The 21,515-nt window shown below is 38.0% G+C and overlaps 1 protein-coding gene across 4 annotated transcripts in view; it reads left to right on the top strand.

Annotated features, from left to right (window-relative positions):
* Positions 1–18,579, top strand: part of LOC121597141 (lachesin-like) — a 70,241-nt gene extending 51,662 nt beyond the window's left edge. For 3 of the 4 annotated variants that reach the window (XM_041922692.1, XM_041922691.1, XM_041922694.1), the window contains exons 7-12: positions 3,077–3,227; positions 3,340–3,482; positions 15,595–15,750; positions 16,089–16,193; positions 16,417–16,547; positions 16,672–18,579. In XM_041922692.1, the coding sequence (XP_041778626.1) occupies positions 3,077–3,227; positions 3,340–3,482; positions 15,595–15,750; positions 16,089–16,193; positions 16,417–16,502 (641 nt within the window). In that variant the 3' untranslated portion in view covers positions 16,503–16,547; positions 16,672–18,579. The remainder of the gene's footprint in view (positions 1–3,076; positions 3,228–3,339; positions 3,483–15,594; positions 15,751–16,088; positions 16,194–16,416; positions 16,548–16,671) is intronic. The other variant, XM_041922693.1, reaches the window with a different exon arrangement.
* Positions 18,580–21,515: the final 2,936 nt, after the last annotated feature.

Genomic DNA, 21,515 nt, shown 5'->3' on the forward strand with positions numbered 1-21,515 from the left:
TGTGCAAAAATAATCAAATATGCTTTCTTACAAAAGTGTAGAAAATAACGCAAATAAATAAAAAAAAAACAGTTTATTTTTAGCATCGCTCTACCATAAAGAATTGGTGATTCGACTGTAGAATCAATGTACACTTCGTATGCATTGCTATTAACATTCCAATCAATTCAACCGTATCAACTCACCCACCTAAAGCCACTCAACACCAGATTTAACCTTTCACTTTGCGTCAGGTCTACCGCACACCAGAATAGCCACAGCTTTAGTGTCTAGTCCCTCGATACCTGACCTTTTACCACACGCCTAACGTTGAGAGTCACTCTCTCAACACTGCATTGGGGCATCGCAGATTCCGATAGGACTCGTACCAGGATCCTTACTCGTTCCAGACGGGTACAAGTTAGGTGGATTTATTTAAATTCAATTTCCATTTACGTCCTCTGTACAATCCCCTGTTGTCCCTTTTGTCCATTGGGAAAGACAAATATCGGTCCAGGTTGAATCGCTTCTGAACCGTTTGCTTGCATTTGCCACCCATTTAGTGACGTGTTTCGTGTCAGAATCGTTTTTGAACGGTGAGTATCCAAAGGATTTTTTGCTACAATTAGATGGCCACGCTGCTGGTACTAGACAGCATGTTTCAAATGGCTAGACAAATCGGAAAGTATGGTCGTAAAAACAAACGAACAGATTTCAGTTCACTAAATGGATCAATTCATTGCACAGTTTCATCTGTTTAGTTCTGTATGTCTATTTCCCTTTTTATAATAACTAAATTAGCAGCAAACATTTATCTGAAAATCAAATAAAGATTCCGCGCCTCATGAAAATTTCTCAAACAAACAACATAGAGTTCATACCAAAATGCAAATTTATGCATTATCACCACCACTAGTACCACCTAGGGACATCTGTGTCACAGCACCTACAAATGTGCCTGAAGGTGACAATGTACAAGTGCTAATCCAACGGAAAAATGATAAGGATAAACGAAAAAGGCTGCATCGTTGACTGCAAATAAAAACGACTGAATGCTTTAACCAGTTTTTTAACCCATTTTTGACTATTTTTTACTATATACTACCGTCTGCGTCTCTTGGTGCCGTGTCTTTCGTTGCTTTTACACATGATCATATCCTTTCTACCCGATTCCATCACCACATCTCCAAATACCTCCCAGCAATCCTTAACGAATGGGGAGCAAAAATATGGCTACAGAGTTGGGTTTTTTCGTTTTTCGTTCATTTTTACATCGCCCCTGATCCAGCGGGGCCGGTCTGCCACCCTCGGAAGTAATAAAATACGTGGATGGCATTAAAAATTCATTCATCCCACTACCGAAGCACGGTCCCCCTGGTATTCTGCCGAACTGAACCATCAACCATGGTACTTGCTACGAGCAAGGCCTTAGGGATACGTGTTAAAAAGTGGAAAGAAGCTTGCAAATTTCTGCTCACTGTCTTATTTTACGTTGAATAAATGTATTATTACTATGGTGTAACTTTAGCAAATGAAATGTAAAATCTCCAGCCCTAACTTTTGTAATAACTGTAACCATAGAAGGAAGAACATACTTCGTTTCAAGAACCACTCTACACATCCCCATATGATTAACGGTATCAAACTCACCCGGGTAATCACGCTCGACCTTTCCATGTCTGGCTACAATCGTATAAGTTCAAAAGAGCGGACGGATTCTGTTCGGATCATTTAAATTGTCCCGGTGAAGTCTGCCCGAAGCTACCATATGGAACCAAGTTTAAACCGGCTGAGCACGAACCGGAAGTTAACCATTTTGATTGAAGCTTCGATTACTAATTGACACATTTGACTTGCTATTTGGATAGGGCTGGGAGGAGTGAATCGGAAAACATAATTAATCAATCATTACGCTTTATTAAGCTTCATTATCATGACCGTCCGCAGCTGGTGACAGAAAGTTGAGTTTTATTTACTGAATTAATTGGCTTGTCCGGTATTAACAAGCATATGCAATCCTTATTTCAATGTATCCACTGTATTACATTGAATTTAAGTGTGTTGAACTTAGTATTAATTAGTGTAAGGATTGGCTACCTATTTATTAGATTGGAAAAAGTTACGTGCGGTGATAAAAAATTTTCATCACTCTGATCATAATGAAAGAATATTATGAATTATGCATAAGAGACATTTTAGCAGTACTGTCTATAACTAATTGATGCATAGAGTTAGATCAAGTTTTTAAACCAGTCGATCGGAGAATTGTCGCTTACATTGATCCAAAACCCTGTATAATCCAGCCCTCTTAATATTAAATAAGTTTTAATCTTTGGGATTTCGTAGATCCAAGAACTTTGGCTTAATGTCGTGATTTTTTAAATTATTAAATAACGGTTTATAGTTGCTGCTATCGCCTCTGACCTATATATATAGCGTCTTTTGTGTGTGTAGGTGTGCAAAAATGTGAAAAACTTAAAACTGTAAAACTAAAAATTGTTAATTGTTGAATATTCCTCTACCGACAGGAATTTATTCAATCTGTAAACGAATAATAAATAAATAGTCATAATTATAATCATTAAGCATCATATTGCTTTGCAAATCAAAAGCCTTGTTCATACTGGAACAGGACACCACAAATGAAGACAGTTTTTTACAAATTTTTCACAAATGTGTGCTTCCAATTTGTCCATTTTTTCCTCAGGAAAAATTTCTCAGCTAGCACCAAGCCATTGCTATCTTCAACCATTCCGCTCTCACGACAAGGATGAATGACATTTTTGAAGACTCTGAAATATGAACAACAACATCAGTTATGTTTCCACTTCGCTTGATGTATTTGTTGAACGTGAGCGGTTTTTTTTTTTTTGCAAAACTAGACAAGCTCGTTGATATGCTCCACAACCACTGGTTGGTAAAATAAATTACACTACCAACAAATCAGTGGCCTAACTTCTAGATAAACCATCCAACAAACATTTCCTTCCGTCAACGATCAGCAACGGTGGTTCATAAATTGTCTCAACGCACCCTGTTTGTCCCGTTCCCTATTGTACATTTTTTACACCTGTCTCCGTTTTCTCTCCACATTCAGTTCCGCCGATGCTGTGGATACCGCATCAGCTGGTCGGTGTTCCGCTGTACTTCAACGTGACATTGGAATGTTTCACCGAGGCGCATCCGACATCGTTGAACTACTGGACGCGAGAGGACGGTCACATGATTCATGACTCCAAGAAGTACAGGTAAGTAACGATCATCTTGCTTTTTAATCCGCTGTACTTGTTCAAAAGCTAATGTTTATTGTTAACGTTTCTCTTTCACAATCCAACTTCTCTGAAAACAAATCCACCCCAGAACCGAGTCCAATGTCGGAATGCCAATCTACAAAACGCACATGCGTTTGCACATTTACAACATACAGCAGACGGACTATGGAACGTACAAGTGTGTCGCTAAGAATCCCCGCGGAGAAACAGATGGAACAATTAGACTTTACAGTAAGTACAAGGCGTTACGAAACATCTTAAGCAGTTATTCGCAATCCGTACACGTGCGCTCACTCGTAAACGAGTCTTTGTCACGTTTTTGGTGGTATTTGTCGAACCCCCAAAAATCATAACCAATGCTCTCATAGTTCTCGCACACAACTTTGCTTTCCTTGATGTTGGAGCACCCGGTTTGCCAAACGCCATTGCAGGCGGCTAGTACAATGCAACCACCTCACTCGTCCTAATAAGTTACGATCGCATTGTTGCATTTTGCCAGAACTGCGCCATAAATCAGAGCTCCGTTTATTGGCTGACAGTTTTAATTACACTTATTAAATCATAAATTAAAACTTGCTTCATGCCAGCGAGAGGCAGCCGCACCTAGCACCTGTCATTGAGCGCACAATAATTGAAGCTATTATGTTTTATGCAATGCATTCCTTCCTAGCTTCCCCTCCGAGCTTCTCCCCAACACCTTTCACCCAATGCATGGACACCTAGCATTGGGGTTGCCCGGCTAGAAGTGAAACTTAATGTAAAACGGTTAGTCTACCTTCTAGCCTAGCATTATCGGAGATTGTTTTCATTAAGTTTTCCCATCGCTTTTGCAGCCCAAGCAACATTGGGACGCATTCGATGGCTGCTTGCAGATGCAAAACAGTTCCAACGCAAGGCTTGCAGTGAAAAATTATCCTTTCGCTTGAAAATGGTCTTGTGGGATGACTTTGAAATCATTCTTTTAAATGCATCTTAACGGCACAATGGTCTCCTTACCTCAGTGTTGTACCATAGGAACTTGCTCGTTGCACGAGTCAGTTGCCAGAAGCACCGAATGCGTCAACACCAAAGGTATGCTCGTTCTGGAGGCAACTTCTAGATTATCTTTCCTAGCACGTGCTCCATCCATGACCCCTCTCATTCTGATTCTACAAAACAAAGAACAATCAAACTAAGCCAGTTTCTGTGCAAATGGTTGTACGATCCTAGAGCTGGCATAATTATTTATTCAACACAAAAACACAAAAGGAAGCATCACTGCTCGTTTACCGACACATGTGCGTGGAAATTCGTGTATGTGTGCCTGCGTGCATGTATGGATGTGATTCTCCACAAGTTAAATCAGTGTGCGGAGGAAATATGCAGTTCGGAAGAGTGAGAGCGGCACATCATTATTTATGACCAAATATGCCGAAACCAGCACTCGAGAGCATGATTTGCACCACCAGGTGGTCTGCTTGAGGGAAGCTATCCTGTTCATATCAAAGATTATGCCAAATGACTTCATACCAGCTTGTTTCTCTTAAGCTGTTCCGTTAAGGACGTGCTGAAATGCTTTAGAAGGTGTGTTTGAGATGTGGCAGCTTGCTTTTGAGTGCAACCGAATGTGAAAACAAAACAAATTGCACTTCACACCGTCCGTTAGAAGATGAGCTGAATAAGAAACGAACAGCGCGTGTTTGTGTTGCACCGATGTTTGCATAAGAATTAGTTTTACCGAATACATTAAGGGAAAAACAAATTTTTGCTGTAACAAATCTATCAACTTATCTCAACATGAATTGCTGTGTATTTTATTACAAAAAATGCGTATCAGATTGATCATTTCATTGATATTATTTTTATTTAAGTGTTTTTGTTCAATGTTCTAAGGTCGCATTGAACAAGCGTAAAAATAATATTAAACAATAATCTACAAACTCTTACGCAAATTCCAGTTAAATGAAATAAAACTATTAAAATAAAACTTTTTTTTCTTACTTTTTCAAAAAACCCATGCCTATAAAACAAGTATGCATATAATTATAACAAAAAACATACAACAATGAAATTTGATCTACTTCTACTACTTCAACTATTTAAATGATTTTAGTAAAGCAGTATAATATGTATCATAATTAACTGACAAAATTTGATTATATTACTAATAAAATATGTTTTGAAATATGATAATGAACTCTTTAGAATTACCACTGTTAAGTTATTTTTAGTTTACTCAAAATTACCTCATATTTTTTGTCATTAAATTCATGTTTATTTATATGTTCATATAATGCAACTTCTCTAATGGTGCTGCAGAAATCGGCATCGCTGAAAAACAGACATAATTAACAAATGATTGGCTGCTTGGCTTCGGGACATACAACGTCAGCTAACAAAAGAAAGTCATAAATGATTTAACTCCCATCCAACACACCATTCCTCCTAGGTGCACCCTCATTCGATCGAATCTATTTCGGACAGCATCAATTAATTATGGCGACATAATTTAAAACTGCCGCTAAACAATTTTCCCCACCCCTTCGTTCAAACAAAGCATCAAGTTACCTTGCGCAGGAAGCACACAAAAACGCCCTTCTACCTACAACAACAGCAAGAAAAAAAAATAACAATTTTGCGAAGTTTAGCCACCGCGAGGTAGTGGCAGTTAGCCACCGAAAGTCATTGTTTGTGAAACCTCAACAATGCCTTCGGCACTGGCAAACCGCAGAAACCTACACAACCCCTGCCAAGTGAATGTCATCCGATGGCCTTTTTATCGTCGATTTGCTTGGCTCGAAACGTGAAGGAGAAAATCTATGGGTGCCTTCCAAAATACACACCTCGCACCGCGCGCTGCCACGTTTCTCATTTCGAGCGAAATTCAAACGAAGCGTGCTTTAGTTATTTTTGCTCGACCATCCATTTCCCAGCGCCGCACCTAGCCCTGCAAGCTACACCCAAAATCACCATCATCATCGTCATCATCGTCGTGCAGCGATATCGTGGTAGTAGTCGTCATCTTGGTCGTCTGGGTGCTCCATTATTACTCTTAATAATCATATTTCATTCAACCATTGTACGGTACATTGTTTGCTTCAATAAAAATATGTTTTTCCAGCGCATTACCCAGGCTTCCGGTGTGGTGCACCGTTTCATTCCTTGGGCTGCCAGCCTGCAATCTGTGACGGAATCGCAATCTACTCTCGCTTGCCACCCAGAAAAAGCATGAATAAACGAGCAGCGAGCAGGAGACACACATTTCACGTTCACCAGAAATCGTGGTGGCCGAGTCGGGTTTTAAGAAAAATTGCTCAAACGTTTTATGCATAAACCTTCCACCATTCTACTATCCGAGCCATCATCGACGCTTTGTTCGAATACCATTGGCATATTGATAGCATAATACCAATTTTTTCGTGAACGTGACAGTTCACATAAATTTTAGCTTCACGTGTGCTCATTTCTACTCTTTTGCGTTATTTAAAACTTCTCGAGTAAGTTTTTGAGAATGACAATCATAATTTAAGATTTGAATCTTTTTTAAAACCTCTATCAATTTCTAAACATTCTATAAACATACCGACGAAAACTCTATCCTTTTTTTAATATTCATTCACTTTGCGCTGTACACTTTTTTACCTCATTTAAAACGACGAAGAAGTAAGTAAAATATACTTTTCTCATCGATTTTTTTTTCTCGCTCTGCTCATCGCTTCCAATGACCGACCGCCTATGAAGATGATGGTCGAATGAACACCTTATTTTGCATCATTATGAACCATAATCAACGAACTCACCTTTCGTCCGTCCCTTGATGGTGTCCTGCATCTCATTGGAAATTTATACTTGCTGCCGCTATACTGATAGCCCATGTCCCCTACCTTTTAACAGTGGTTGCTTCTTGTTCAGATTTTTTTTCGTATTTTCTTGTTAGCATAATTCGCCTGGAGAGTCTCTCTCTTATTTATGATTTATCACTCTTGACTTACTCGACCCGATGGAACTCGCTCTATTGAATTGACAAAGGATGCTTCCGTAATCCGGCTTTTTTCACTGGCGGCATTCTTCCTTTTAGCTGATTTTTGTGTGCCTTTTTGTTGCTCCCAGGTACGGAACTGAATGTTAATGAACATATTGTTATTTAGTCGTCAAATATGAAAAGCCATTAATTGAGGGTGTTTGAGAAGGAAAAAAAGCTTCAAAATTTACTTTAATTATCATTGTGTTGAGCATATTCTTAACTCATTATTATTATATTATTATCGCATCCTTATTATTATCCTTTTTCGAATCTATTATTTTACTTGTAACTGTTTTAGTAATAATTGTATGACTCCATAATCATCATAATTTCCAAACATTACAAAAACACACACATACACGTAACCGTACCGAATTTACTATCGACCTGCCAACGACCAAAGCATCACGGATAATCTTGTAGAAACCTCAATCTTGAAGTAGGTATTCTGCAACACAGGACAGATTCATGGAAACTTAATGTTACACACAGTTTTGTGTGAAAGTTGGTAGCATTTTAGCTCTGCCACGGTTTGTTGCCGTTTAATTGAGCTTATTACATGTTTACTCCGTACATAATCCAACATACGTGCAACTTAATATACTATCGTACCGTGTAGTGACTGACTTTGGTACTTCAGTGGAAGCATAAAGCAGTAGTGCTTCTGGCTTATTTACAGCGCTTTCGTACACGTCCCACGTAATATGATTATTAGTACCTAGCCTTATACCAAAGATCATAATCATGCTCTTAATACCTACGTCAGCGTGATGTGTTTTGTGTCGCAGGTCGGTTTGCAGTCACACATTATCTTAAGGACAATCATTATTCTTAGTTAAGGCGAAAAACTAACTTGCTATACATCAGTCAATTATGTCATTATATTCTAACGGTTACTAAAAGGTAGATTTACAGATTTTTTTTAAAGATGCATGTACATATACACTTATTAGGTAAAACAAAAATGCTTAGTTTCCGTTGTACAAAAACAAATATTTTGGGCGGATTAACTCACGAGCGGCTTAAACGAGAAGATGAATTTGACAGCTGTTCAATCGTGGCGAGCATTTGTAGCAATTGTCTAGTTCAGCGGTCGGCAAAGTCCGGCCCGCGGGCCAAATGCGGCCCGCCACAACATTCAATCCGGCACGCGAAAGGATTTGACTGATTTTGAAAGATGGGAAGAAACTAAGAAACGAAACGATCGTACACAAATTACTGAAGATCTTTTAGTATACCATATTAAACCATCGTACTTTTTCAACTTTTACTTAAAGTACTATGGAATGACGGAACGTTCAGTATGTTCGAGCTCGAGGTCAATATCCCCGTAACTTTAGCATGATAATGTAAAAAACTTGAAAACTTTAAAGTGCAGTTAGTCGCTTGTGCTTTGTGACTTGTCGGAGCAGATTTTAATTAAACACTACAAGTTTCAATCAACCATGTTTTGTGGTTCGATTTGCACCGCCACCGTGTACCTGATAACGACTGTGACGAAAATATGCCATTTTCGGCTGGCTGTATAAAAAAACTAGGAAAGATAATTTCTTTACGTTTACATCTGTTGAAAGGGAATTATTTCAGATTACTTGCACAAATAAGATAAAGATTTTGTGAATTGCCTTTCGTCAGTTATTAGGAATTTTCACCATGGTGGACGGAGACATGCATGATTTAAGTTCTACCTTCGATTTTCATCAATTCCTCCTAAGTTTTTGCTACAAAATTGTTAGAGTAGAGTTTTTGCATCAGTTTGCGGACTAGGGTGTTATATCGAAATTCTGTTGAAATTCACCTGAAATGATTGCATTGAGTTTTCGCGTAATTATTTGCCACAGCGAAGCCAGTGGATGCGATTCCTAATTCCTGATCTGTTTCTTCATGTTTCCCAGGTATTATTTTACTGTTTGGTGGGTTGCATCGATATTCCGGTCCAGCTAACGGAGTATTGTAGCCACTTGTCCCTCTGTCTTCATTTCAGCTTCTTTTTTCTTCCTCAAAAATGAACCTGGGCTTTCTTACGATGCTTTCACTGTTGCCTTATAGTTCCAAGACGTTGGCGACCAAAATGCAAAAACGAGTATATACGACGTCCAAAAACTTCCGCACGGGGACTCCGCACGGGGCTTTTGGATGCTACGGGGTGCCATTCTTTGATCGCGCACGCTTTTTATTCACTTTTTGGCCATCATGGTTAGAGTTCGACTGATAGAGGAGTCAAATTTTGTCTGTTAACTAATGGGACACTACTGGTCAAAGTGTAATTAACGTTTTGTTAGTGCGTGTTAAGATAAACCCATGAAAAATCGATAATTGTTGTCCATTTTTTAATGCAACCGTTATGTAATATCTACATCATTTTAACACCATAATAAGCCTATCGAAATGAAGGTCGCATACGAAATTTTATGATTTATATTTTTGTATATTAAAAAAATGTTAATAAGTAGGTTATATCAATTTTGAACCATGCTTGGATGACACGATTATAGGAAAACAGCAATAATACCAATAACATTGCTTGATATCATTAATCAATTATTTTGTTTTGTAAAATTTAATAAAGTAATAATTAAATCACAATAATTGAATTACCGCATTCTCCTTGCCCGTGGCTTCAGATCATTAACTAAATTTGGCCCGGTGCCTCAAAAGTTTGCCGACCGCTGGTCTAGTTGATTTTTGTTTGTTGTGCTTTTTTCTGGTGTCTAGTGAAATTTTTGAATTTAATTTCAAGAATAATTAAAAAAATACTAAAAACTAAATACACTAAATTATCAATATCCTGTAAATATTAAATTTTGCATAGGACATTTCTCGTACATTTATCTATGAACATCGATCCAGCGAACATTAAATTTTGTATATGAAATTAACATTTCTCGTACATTTATCCATGAACATCGATTAAGTGGCAACTGATCGTTCCCGAGCTCCCCAGGGTGTCACCTACACCAGGGATAGTGTTGCATTTCCAATCGGTGAATTTCAACATCGGCTCAAGTAAGGTTCGTTTGCCGATTGCAGTTCAAACTCATAAATAAAAAAACACAACTGTAATATCTGATACTACTAAAATATGTCAACAATACATGTCATATTTGTGCCTTGCTGTTAATTGTCTAAGTTCTTCGAGGGCCGTATTAAAATGCTCAATCCTGTATTCCACCAGCGGGTAGTTATTTTTTAAACCTTTGCTCTACGTAGTATCCTAATGACATTTGCCATCAAACAGTAAAGCTAAGAGGCAATGATCCACGTGCTGCACTTCTTTGTATTATAGTAGGTTTGGTGATAGTTACGATCACCATGTAGTATATTTGGAGATAGCTATATAGTATAGTGTTAGGTTTTTGATACGGTCGCCATGTAATCTGATGAGCGTACATACGGTACGCGTACCATCGCGGTAGGTCAGTGTTTAGCTGACATGTATCGAGGTGTATAACACTTTGTTCGAAGCGGACTTTTCGAAACTTGATCGTCCAGGCGATCATAGAAACCTTTAGGAGGTTTCCCTTACTGGAAACGTTGGAGTTTAGAGGCCTTACCTTGGGAAGGGGGACATAACTAAAATCTTTAAATGAGAAGTCGATAGATGTTGGATGGGAATAGTCCTATCCTGTCCGAACGAATCTGACTTGCCAAGGTCGGAATTGGTTTTATTTGTACTCAAGATAAGTTATGGGTTTCGTACATTTGGTTTTTGAATATGTTTTGTCCTAATTAAATGTTATTGTTATTGGTAACAATTTATAACTTGAAATGGTATAGTGTGTTTGTCGATGTGTGCCTATGCTTCGGTTTTACTGTATTGCGAAAGAAGATTTCAACTATTGTTGCTAAAGAATGGATGTTTTCGTCGCTGAGTTATGGGTTCTCGGTTCACCTAGTTTGTTGCAGTAACGCCTGATTTGCTTATTATGCGTCTTTCGGGTGTTTTCAAGATGTGTGTCACAATTATTTTTTTGAACGGTGTGGCCTGAATTCTTCCGGTTGCTTTGTTACAGTATGATCTGATTTCCTGAGTGTGTTAAAATGAATGAGTTGCAATAGTGTCGTTTGGCTTTCCGAAGTGTGAATGAGTCTATAGCTGACAGTGTGTATTATAATAACTTATGTATAGCAGGTATGCTATAGTATAAAAGCTTTACATTACAAACACGAAATAAAAATGGAAGAATTAAAACTTAAACTTATAAAGCTTTCTTTCTAAGCTAAGCAAAACGCTGTATCGCTCTTACGAAAGAATTAGTGAAGACTTTGACAGTACATAAATAACCAACTCAAATCTCTTATCTAACATGTTTTCAGAAACATACGGTTTGCCTTAGATATTATCATGCGATCTCAGAGTACATGGCCTTTAAAACTTGCGCTTGTTTAATAACCTAGTACGATATGAAGCTATGACAGATGACTTCTTTAACACTACTATAAAAGTTTTACAAATTGAGCTACATGACTTTTTGTTATGATTTATGAATACGATGTAATGTTAAATTTCATAAGCGAATATACATCGTCCTCTCAACCTTACATCTAAACATTGTTACTGTGTATATTTTTAAGCTCAAGTTCGTGATTGCCATTGTTTAAGTATCTAATAACCAGCACCATTTGCGTTACTACTCGACACCCGTGCCATGTTTTCTTGGGATAATCGAGCAAATTTTGATACTTCCATCGCCTCAAGCACCAAACACCAACTGAAAGTTTTTGCCAAACAACGGCCAAGAAAATGGAAGAGTACTTGGCATGTCTTTCCGCGCTACCCTCGACCTACAAACCCTACTGTAATTCGAGCTGCGGTCAAAAGTCGTTCGGCACAGATGCTCGAAAGGGGTGCAATTTTTCTTTCTTATTCAAATTGCTCTTCACCCTTCACTGCCAAGATGACGAAAGGAAAAAAATGCTAAACACAGACACAAAAGTAGAAGAAAGTCCCATCCCATTCACTACTCCTTTCGTACAACAATACAAAACGAAAGGATAATTTCAGATTCCTCCAACCAGCAAGCTGTCACTGGCGATCCGTACGTTTTTCTGTATTCGCCTCACTGCGTCAAACCGTCGATAATTTCAAAGGCAAACCCCCGCCATTTCGACAGTTGTCTGCCTTCTTGGATTGAAACGCACTCCACGACGTCCTTTTGACGTTGATTGCTGCGGATTTTACTATGATAGCAAAGGTTCTTTAGTCATCTTTCATGTATCTCGAGTTCTCTGAAAGAGTTTCGCTATTTGGTATAGTGAATGATTTGATGAAGGAATAGCTTCTTCTACATGCCAACACATACAAAAAGAATATCAGTTTGGAACATTTTATATGGCTTTAAAGTTCTATTTCAAACACTCTAGAACACTTTATTACCAAATGAATCCATAACATATTTTGAAAAATTCGGTTGAACGTATTGAAAATTTTATGATTTTTTAACCACAATACTCGTTACTTTTTACCTGTTTCCTATATTTGATATATGTTTCAGCATTTTGATATATGTTTCCTATACGAATAAATAAGGAACTCTTCTTACTGTAATATACTCGTTAAATTACTTTATAATACTATTTTCAAGCACATCGGCATACGCAATTATTATTCCACTATTTTTAAAGTTTCATCGAAATTTGACGTTAGAGAAAAATAATAATTCCAAAAGAGTTACAGGAAGGAAACTGATTCTTAGACAGGGCACACGGTAATGCGAATGCAAAAAAAAATCAGCTTTTTACATGCAAGACTGTGTGAGTAAATCATTAAATATTATTCTTGCTAATTTATACCACAATTACGCTTAGAGAAAAACACAAAATAAATTTGGTACAACGAATATGCCAAAGACAAAACAAAAGTTCCATTTATACAAACAACGCATAACAACAATTCAACACAATGAATCAGTTACGCACAATACCATGCATAATGTAACACCTTTGCAACGGTTAAGGTTGACAACCCACATTAAATGGCACGTCAAACCTCACAAGGCGACCAATCAAACGAACCACGGCGCGGTGAAGCGATTAGTTGAAGTGCTACACTAACGTGCAAAAAATGTCATTCCACCCCGAAGTTCCAGAACATGACACCTTCAGAACTGGTAGTCAGAAAAAAACACCAACAACCATCGTCACACATCTTGATGGGGAGTTGATTTATATTCCGGACGCAGCCTCCCACCGTCAGGCGTGGCTTGTACCGGGGAGCATGCCTTTCTTTTTCGTCTTTCGCTTTCTCCAAGCTCTGGGTTACGGTTAGCTTATAAATATTCTACCGTACATCTACACCCGAATGGTGACGATGGATAATGTTGAACGTCGTGGGTGAAGAGCGCTGTTCTCGAAAAGGGAGAGGTAGAACATGCAACCACCTTCAGCATCGTTTAGTGCACACGCAGGTAATTTTGAAACGAATACCTAAAAAGATCCATTCACCCTCACAAATGAAAAAGAAACCTTCGCCATTGCAAGATCAATGAGCAGATTGGGGGCTTGGTGTCGGCGGCACAGCAAAGGAGAGCCCGGGTGGACTCGGTTCCGGTCAGGTTTTTTTGGCGAGACTTTTCCCCCCGGAACGGTGGATTTTTCATCTTTCATCCCACCAGCAACGTGGGCGAAGGTAAGATGATCCAAACGCGAACTAAAAGAAATAAACGAACCAGAATGTTGGCACGTTCAGCAGCGAATCTTCTTCACCGGCATTAAAAAGGGACGATGGACGAAAACACAATTTGAATCCTGCACGAACTGAAGTTAAGGTGTGAAGCTGGCTAAAGGGGAGAGGGGGACGCTTGCAGACAGCTCCTTCCAAGTGATGGAATTGTTATCAGCCGCGTCATCGCCATCATCACCGTCCTATAGCGACAGCTGCTGGAGCCGGCGCTTGAGACAGTGTCAAATAGCGCCGCACAACAACAACAACAAAAAAGCCAGTCACCGGTGGCTGATTTATTAGCGAAAATGGCAAAATAATTGAACCATTCGCCGGCTTATGTGTTATTGGTGAGTGATGACAATTTTCTTCCCTTAAGAAGTTGACTACCATACCATATCAAGAAATCACCAAGCAATGAGTACCATTCTTGGGCGTAATAACTTGAAGTAAGTTTAAACTCCAAGCCAAACTTATCACTCACGATGAAGGGGAGAGAGCAGAGGGATTGGGAGAGGAAACAACAAGCTTCTGAATAACATTGCGATGGCAGCATCACTGGTCGACAAAAACCAATCATAAATAAAATAAGATATCATACCGGTGAGCCGTAACAAATCTCCGGACCTGGGATATTCGTCGTAAGCGGAAATTCAAACGATGCTTCCAGTCACTTCCTGCCAGGCCCGTCCTGCCAGACAAACTCGCCCACCGAAAACCGCACAAAACATTTAGGATGGATGGATGGATCATTTGTATTTCCGTTGAACTTTGTCCCGTATTTTCTAAGAAAAGGCCTTTTTGGGTGCAACTGTGTGTGTGTGTGTGTGTGTGTGTGTGTGTGTGTGTGTGTGTGTGTGTGTGTGTGTGTGTGTGTGTGTGTGTGTGTGTGTGTGTGTGAATGCTTCGTTTTTTTCATTTTCTGTCGTCTTGAACGATTTTAAGACGTCTCTATTTCCTTTCCTTTACAATTTTTGAATTTTCTTTTTTTATTCATTCGAAGCTAGCAGGTAAGAGAAACTGAAACATCGTAATGCTGCCTAATCCGGCACTGAGACAGCATAACCTGAAATGGGGAGAAATGACCCGTCACTAATGCCGCCGTAATGCACTTACGGTTTGTGGGGTATTCCGAATAATACATTGCTGCTGTATCTATTTGTCCTTATGCTAAGCAGATGCGTGTGTTTTTATTTCGATTGTTTTAAGGAAGTTGATTCAACAAATAAGTAAAACTCAATAGAAAATGGCATCATCGTGACTGAAGTTGTTGGATTGTCGAAAACGGCATTAGCTGTTGATATATCAAGCATAAAAATACGGGACTTTCTAATAAATATTGCATCTCTGTTTAACACGAAGTAGATAAAATATTTCGAACCTCCCACACAAAGAACTCTCATCCAAACCATGAACACTTCAAAAAAACATGTGACCCTTTAGAAATTTCAACTGATATCCTCAGTGCTCAGTGATCTTACAAGTGGGCCTCGTTTCTGGCAATATGGACCATATTACTCTAACAGGGGTGTTTACCATAGCAGAAAGAAAGAAAGTCTGTCCCCCTTGGCCATATTTTTAGATTTCTACTATTACTGTTTACTGAACAATGCTAACCTCACGCTCACGGATTCGTACGCGTTTCGTAAAACCTTCGTATGCGTTCTATCGTCTTGCAGCGTCTACACCACCGACGACATCTCCCGGGCCACCAACAACCGAATCCTACTCCGACCTTTGGTCCAACCGGAACCTCAATGATTCTGCCGGTGGTCTTCCCCATCACCACGGTGGACAGCACTTGAATTCCTATTCTGGGCACGTGGTTGATAAAAGTAAGTATGTGCAAAGTGAAGCATCATTAGAGTCAGCTTTGGGACTCAAGGTCAGCTTTGGGACTTGGGAGCACTCGAACTTTGCCGTTTGCGCTAACGTAAGTCTTCCTTTTGCGCTCCGAGATGAGCAAGTAATTGAATTAAATCTCACTCTAATTTGTGACGGGAGTTTTCATGTGTGCGGCACCCCCAAGAGAAATTCCACAAGCTCTCGTGAATAAGTATTTGCCAAACGTATTTTAGCTTTTTGCTATTATTTTGCTTATTTCTTCTTCTCTCTCTCTCTCTCTCTCTCTCTCTCTCTCTCTCTCTCTCTTTCTACATTATATTCGGCACAGACTCGAAATACTCATCCAATCTAAATGAAATTGATCGATCCGAGCAAAAATCGTTCGATACCAATATCATCTATTGGCCACCAGAAACTAATCGGAACAATCAAGGTATGTAGTAACGATTGTTTAATATTTTTAATGTAACTTTGGCAATAGCATTCATCTGTATTCGCTTCAAAGTAAACATTCAACCATATGCCACGCCGCTGATGTACGCATGAGTTATGTGGGAATTGAATGGAAGTGATAATATGATTTCATAGAGATAACTGTAGATTTTTGTGAATCATGGCAGAAAGTATTAAATTTTTTCCTTTCCCCCACGCTTTAGGTGCCACTACAACTATAACCCGCAGTGCTCTGTCCATTATTTTAAACACAAGTATGCTACTTTTGGCACAGTTTAGCTTACAGTAACTAGAAATCAAAATATATTCTGTAAACTAAGGGCAACTGTCTGCGGTACGTTTATTCATAAACCGGAAGCTGAACGCAAAAAATGATATGGTTTTCATCCGTTGTTTCTTCCCCTTTATTTCTCTTTCTTTCTCTCGCTTCTTCTCTCTATCTCATTTAAATCCTCTAGCACAGCAAAGTGATAGAAAATGTTTCGCTAGCAAAACAGCTTAACATCTTGATGTTCTAAATGGCAACCAAATAGGACAAGCAAATCGTAACAACAAGAGTGGCAAAACTATGCTACTGCATTCGCAGCTAACACAACAAAGATCAACTATTTCAACACATATAACTGAATGCAGGGTTTATAAACATATATACTAAATGACAAATATATATACATATACACAGACATATACCAATTATACAACTATATTAAAATGAGCAAAAGTCACTGACGTCATATACACTCAACTTCTAGCCAAAATGAGAGGGAAAAAAGCACAACAAAACATACCATCAGCAAGTGTGAAATGTACGACAGGTTACCAAACTCTTTCTGATAAATTTCAGTATATCTCAATCATCTCAACTGCACACCATCAGTAGCATTTACTTGTGTCACAAGCCCCTATATAGATTCCAAAAGGCTGGCTTAAGGTGTACGAAAACCACATTGTACCAAAATAACGAGTATACCGAGAAGTAAGAAAGCTTAGTAAAGTAGCACCACATTTAGCCATCCGGGGAAGAGCGGGAAGTGTTCGTAATTAAATTTAACAGCTACGAGAATAAGCACTCCATTACCTTCTTCGATTTGCATCGCGCAAAGATAAGGAGAGTGAACACACAACAAAGAAAAAAAAAGTTGAGCTTATGTTTTTTGTGTTTTCGTTTATTTCTCACCCTGAAGGTATTTCTGATTAAATAACACAGCTTTATAAGAAGCATAAAGAGCATATGCAGCAAAAACATTCCTACAAAGAATATCCATGTGTCCAAAAAACATGCCACGAAATGTTCGAACACGATACTACGTTCTCAAAAACAAATCAAGTATCGTTTGAGTGTTTTAAACGCGACCATTTGGTAAAAAAAAACAATCGAACATTTACATCAGGGTAAATCAAGACAAGAACAAATTCTTTTGCTTAAACTGAAGAACACTAACTAAAGAATTCACTTCCAGAAGAGGGTTAAATTCCCGAGCCTGTATATTAGTACGGAAGCTTGTATTATTCGACTGAAAAGGTTATCTTTAACAAGTATATAAACAAACATTGAAAAGGCACATTTATGACCACATATCAGTATTGGCGATTTGAAGGATAGTTTTTAATAGAACACAAGCATTGTTAGAAAGATTTGTAAGGTCTTGTAACATTTATGACTAATGTTCGTTTTATATACTGCGCGCATTCCAGTTGTACCAATATTTAAAACAAATAATACAGTATAATAGTGGACTGGGTATTATTTCGATTGTGATTATGTGCGAGTTTAAGAAGCTCACGTAGGAATGTATAAGTTTTTATTATTACCTAAAACTGCTCCACTCGCGGCATGAGCTAGTCACAGATAATAAGCAATGAGGCAATGCTAAGGAACCAAAATTTGCTCCCATCTTAAATGCACTTGTGAAACAAATTGAATGCGATTTTCGAATCTTTTTTTTCTGTTCGCAACGGCTCAAACGATGCATTCGAAATTACTCTTTGGACGATAATTGGATTTCTTTTGCAACTGCCCCTCAACCCCCTCCCCCTCTCCACACACAATTGTAGACCACAATTTGGCCACCATTTCAACGGAAGCAGGCAGGAAAAAAAGGACAAAACTTCTAGCACCACTAAATCATCCAACCATTTGCCCATTCGTGGGCCCAACTTTGGGAAACGAAAAACTTTTGCACGACATGGTACGAGATGTTCAAACCCGTCATGTTCAGTAGGGAAGTTCGTTGAATTCAATGTTTTTATGTTCTTTCTTTCCTGCAGTTTGCAAAGATTTCTCCAAATATAAATCGGCAGAAACGTCCCATGAGTTTTTGCGTCAATAATGCATATCACGAAATTTTGCAGAGTAGATTTTAATCCAAAAAAGCTAAAATTCACATTCTGCAAGTTGGATGGATACATTTTAAATCGGAAATAAAGATGCATCTCAGTTTAATTACAGCACAGACATACTTTTTCATTCGGAAATAACACTAAAGTAACGCTCACCGTATTTGTTTATTTTGTGAAATGGCAAACATAACCTTCAAGATAAATGATGTGCCAAAAATTGCGATCCTTAAGCTCATGCATCCGTTTACAAATGCATTGGTACTCTTATCGATGCTTCTGTGTTTATTGTTACGTTGTTAGGTTGTAAGTGATATTAATTATAGCGGATTGGAATGTAAGAAGAATGGATAAATAATCGCTAATGGCAGTCGAATAGTGGTTCGAAAATGGAACATTATAATACATTATCGGCGTTTGTTAATATGAGTAAAAAGACATTTTAGTGACGACAATGTTACCGCAAGGAATGCGAAAAATTAGTCCAACAACGAGATATACGTACAACATGAATTTAACCTAAATGTGTATCTAAGAAAACTGTAAGTAAAGGGCGATAGGACCATAGTAGCTATTTATCGGGCATTTGTTTCTGTTGTTTGTGAACACCGAAATACACATCTATTGTTTGTACAGTATCACGCCAGGAATCGATGTGCAATCAAATTAAACGGCTAAATGTTCCACTATGAGAATTAAGATATAATATGCAAAACCATGTAAAGAAAATCATCATCTGTACTAGAACACGTAGTACACGTTCGGGAAAGAAAGCTTCCTTCGCCAAAACAACTGTAACAACGGAGCGTTGCTGTCAAACATTCTCAACAATTAGGGTACACAACCAGTAATAAAAGCTTTGAGTAAAAAAAGGTTATCTAGAACATTGAGTTTTAATTTATGATTACCGTCATTGCTTAAACAAAATCTTTTGCATCCGAACTAGTTTACATGACTGTTATTTTAAATATGTTTTAAAGAATACAAAGGTGAGACTAATATTCACAATCCAAGGCACACTAGTAATAAACTTTACTTCATTATATAGTCATATTTTCAAAAAACCTTAAGTTAACAACAAATTTCAATAATGAATTTCAATTAAAAATTAACATAAAATGATAACATTAAGTCTAAAAGGAAATACATTCATCGATAGTATTTAAAGAAAGTTCTACTTTTCTTGCTGGTTCTTGTTCTTTTTCTTTTGGTGGTGTCCTTTGCTTGGTCTGTCTATTTTCTAATGATAATGTATTTCTGTTAATTATTTCAGTCTCTTATTAGAGTTATCGATGTGTTAAGTAGTATACTGGTCTTGTGTACAACTTTACAACATGTCCATCATGAGTTGAAATCAATTGGTAAACGTAGACAGGCCCATTTAAAAGAGCTTGCTTTGCAGTTTTATAGGTATGGCCTATTAGGAAATTTGTATGGCCATTCATAATCATGGTTGTTAGCTTTATGTATGAAAGGATTAACACTATTAATAATCAAAGCAATACAATAAATTAATAAATTTCAAAACAACTCCATTACATTCCTGTCCGTTTCAAACGAATTGAGGATGGATTTCAACAAGTGAGTTCCAATTTGTTTGACGGTGAATAGAATGATTCAATGTTTCGATTCGTAATTCGATGAATATTTCCTAAATACTCCCAAAATCCCTTCAATTGTAAATATATATTTCAATTATATGTATCATACATGAAATGATAGAAATATTTATCTATGATCAGGTTTGGAGGTTTGGCTTGCAATATTTTCTTTACCGTTTTTCAACTCCTCTGGTGTCCCTCAAGGAAGTGTACTAAGTACCCACTTGTTTCTATTATTCATAAATGACATTAGTTTTATTCGTCCATCTCCTAACCACCTTCTATATGCAGATGACATTAAAGTATTTGTTCCAGTGATGCTAGAGGATGATTGCACCACACTCCAATCTCTTCTTAATTCCCTCTCTTCCTGGTGTGCGTCAAACTTCTAAGATCTCTGTCCTAGTAAATGTAGCGACTCTTTCTGCCGTCGTCATTCCCCTCTTATTCACAATTATGTTCTTACTTACTCTGTTATCAACAGGGTGTCATGTATTCTTGATTTAGGTGTCATGTTAGAGTAAAGGGTATCATTCGATAGTCATCTTGATTGGTCATAAGAAAAGCTTACTCAAAACTTGGCCTTCTTTTTCACATGACTTCGGGCTTCCCCGATTTGAGGTGCCTCAAGGCATTGTATTGTTCCCTAGTGCGCCCTGATGTTGAGTACGCTTCTGTTGTCTTCTGTACTAACAGGGCAGGTTGAAATAACAACTCGAAGGCGTGCAAAAGCGCTTCACTAGGTGCTTATATCGTCGCCTTTTTGGAAATTCCACCACCACATTACCGACATACAGTGATCGTTGCTTATTATTCAATCTTGACATCCTCGAATCTAGTCGAACTAAAGCATGTGTAATTTATTAGCAATTTGATACGAGGGAATGTAGATGCTCCAGGCTTGTTTTCCCAACTTATTTGGTATGTTCCTTGCAGGTGTTGAAGAAATCGGACTGCTTTTGCAAAACCTTTCCGTAATGCATATATTGGCTCTAACGACTCGTGGCTAATTTGATTGCGTCAATTCAATGAACATTATCGTGATTTTAATTCTTACGACTTGTTCCTTTGTTCCCGCTTTATGTTATACGATGTAACTCTTTTTTTATTTTTCTCAACTTTTATTTTTAGTTTTTTTTTAATATCTTCTTCTTATCCACTGCTTATTTCTTTCACTATGGATCTCCTTACTGTAAGATCCTTTTCGACTTCCCCTTATTACCCTTCCTTCACACTTTTACCGTCCTTCGTCATCAATTATTATGCCGACCCACCAGCTGTATTATTTTTTCCAAACTTTGTTTTCCGCAATATTCTTTAGTAACATTTATAGATATTTTATTTTAGTACCAATAGGGCTTGCT

This window comes from Anopheles merus, chromosome 3R, assembly GCF_017562075.2.
Source record: "Anopheles merus strain MAF chromosome 3R, AmerM5.1, whole genome shotgun sequence".
Lineage (NCBI taxonomy): Eukaryota > Metazoa > Arthropoda > Insecta > Diptera > Culicidae > Anopheles > Anopheles merus.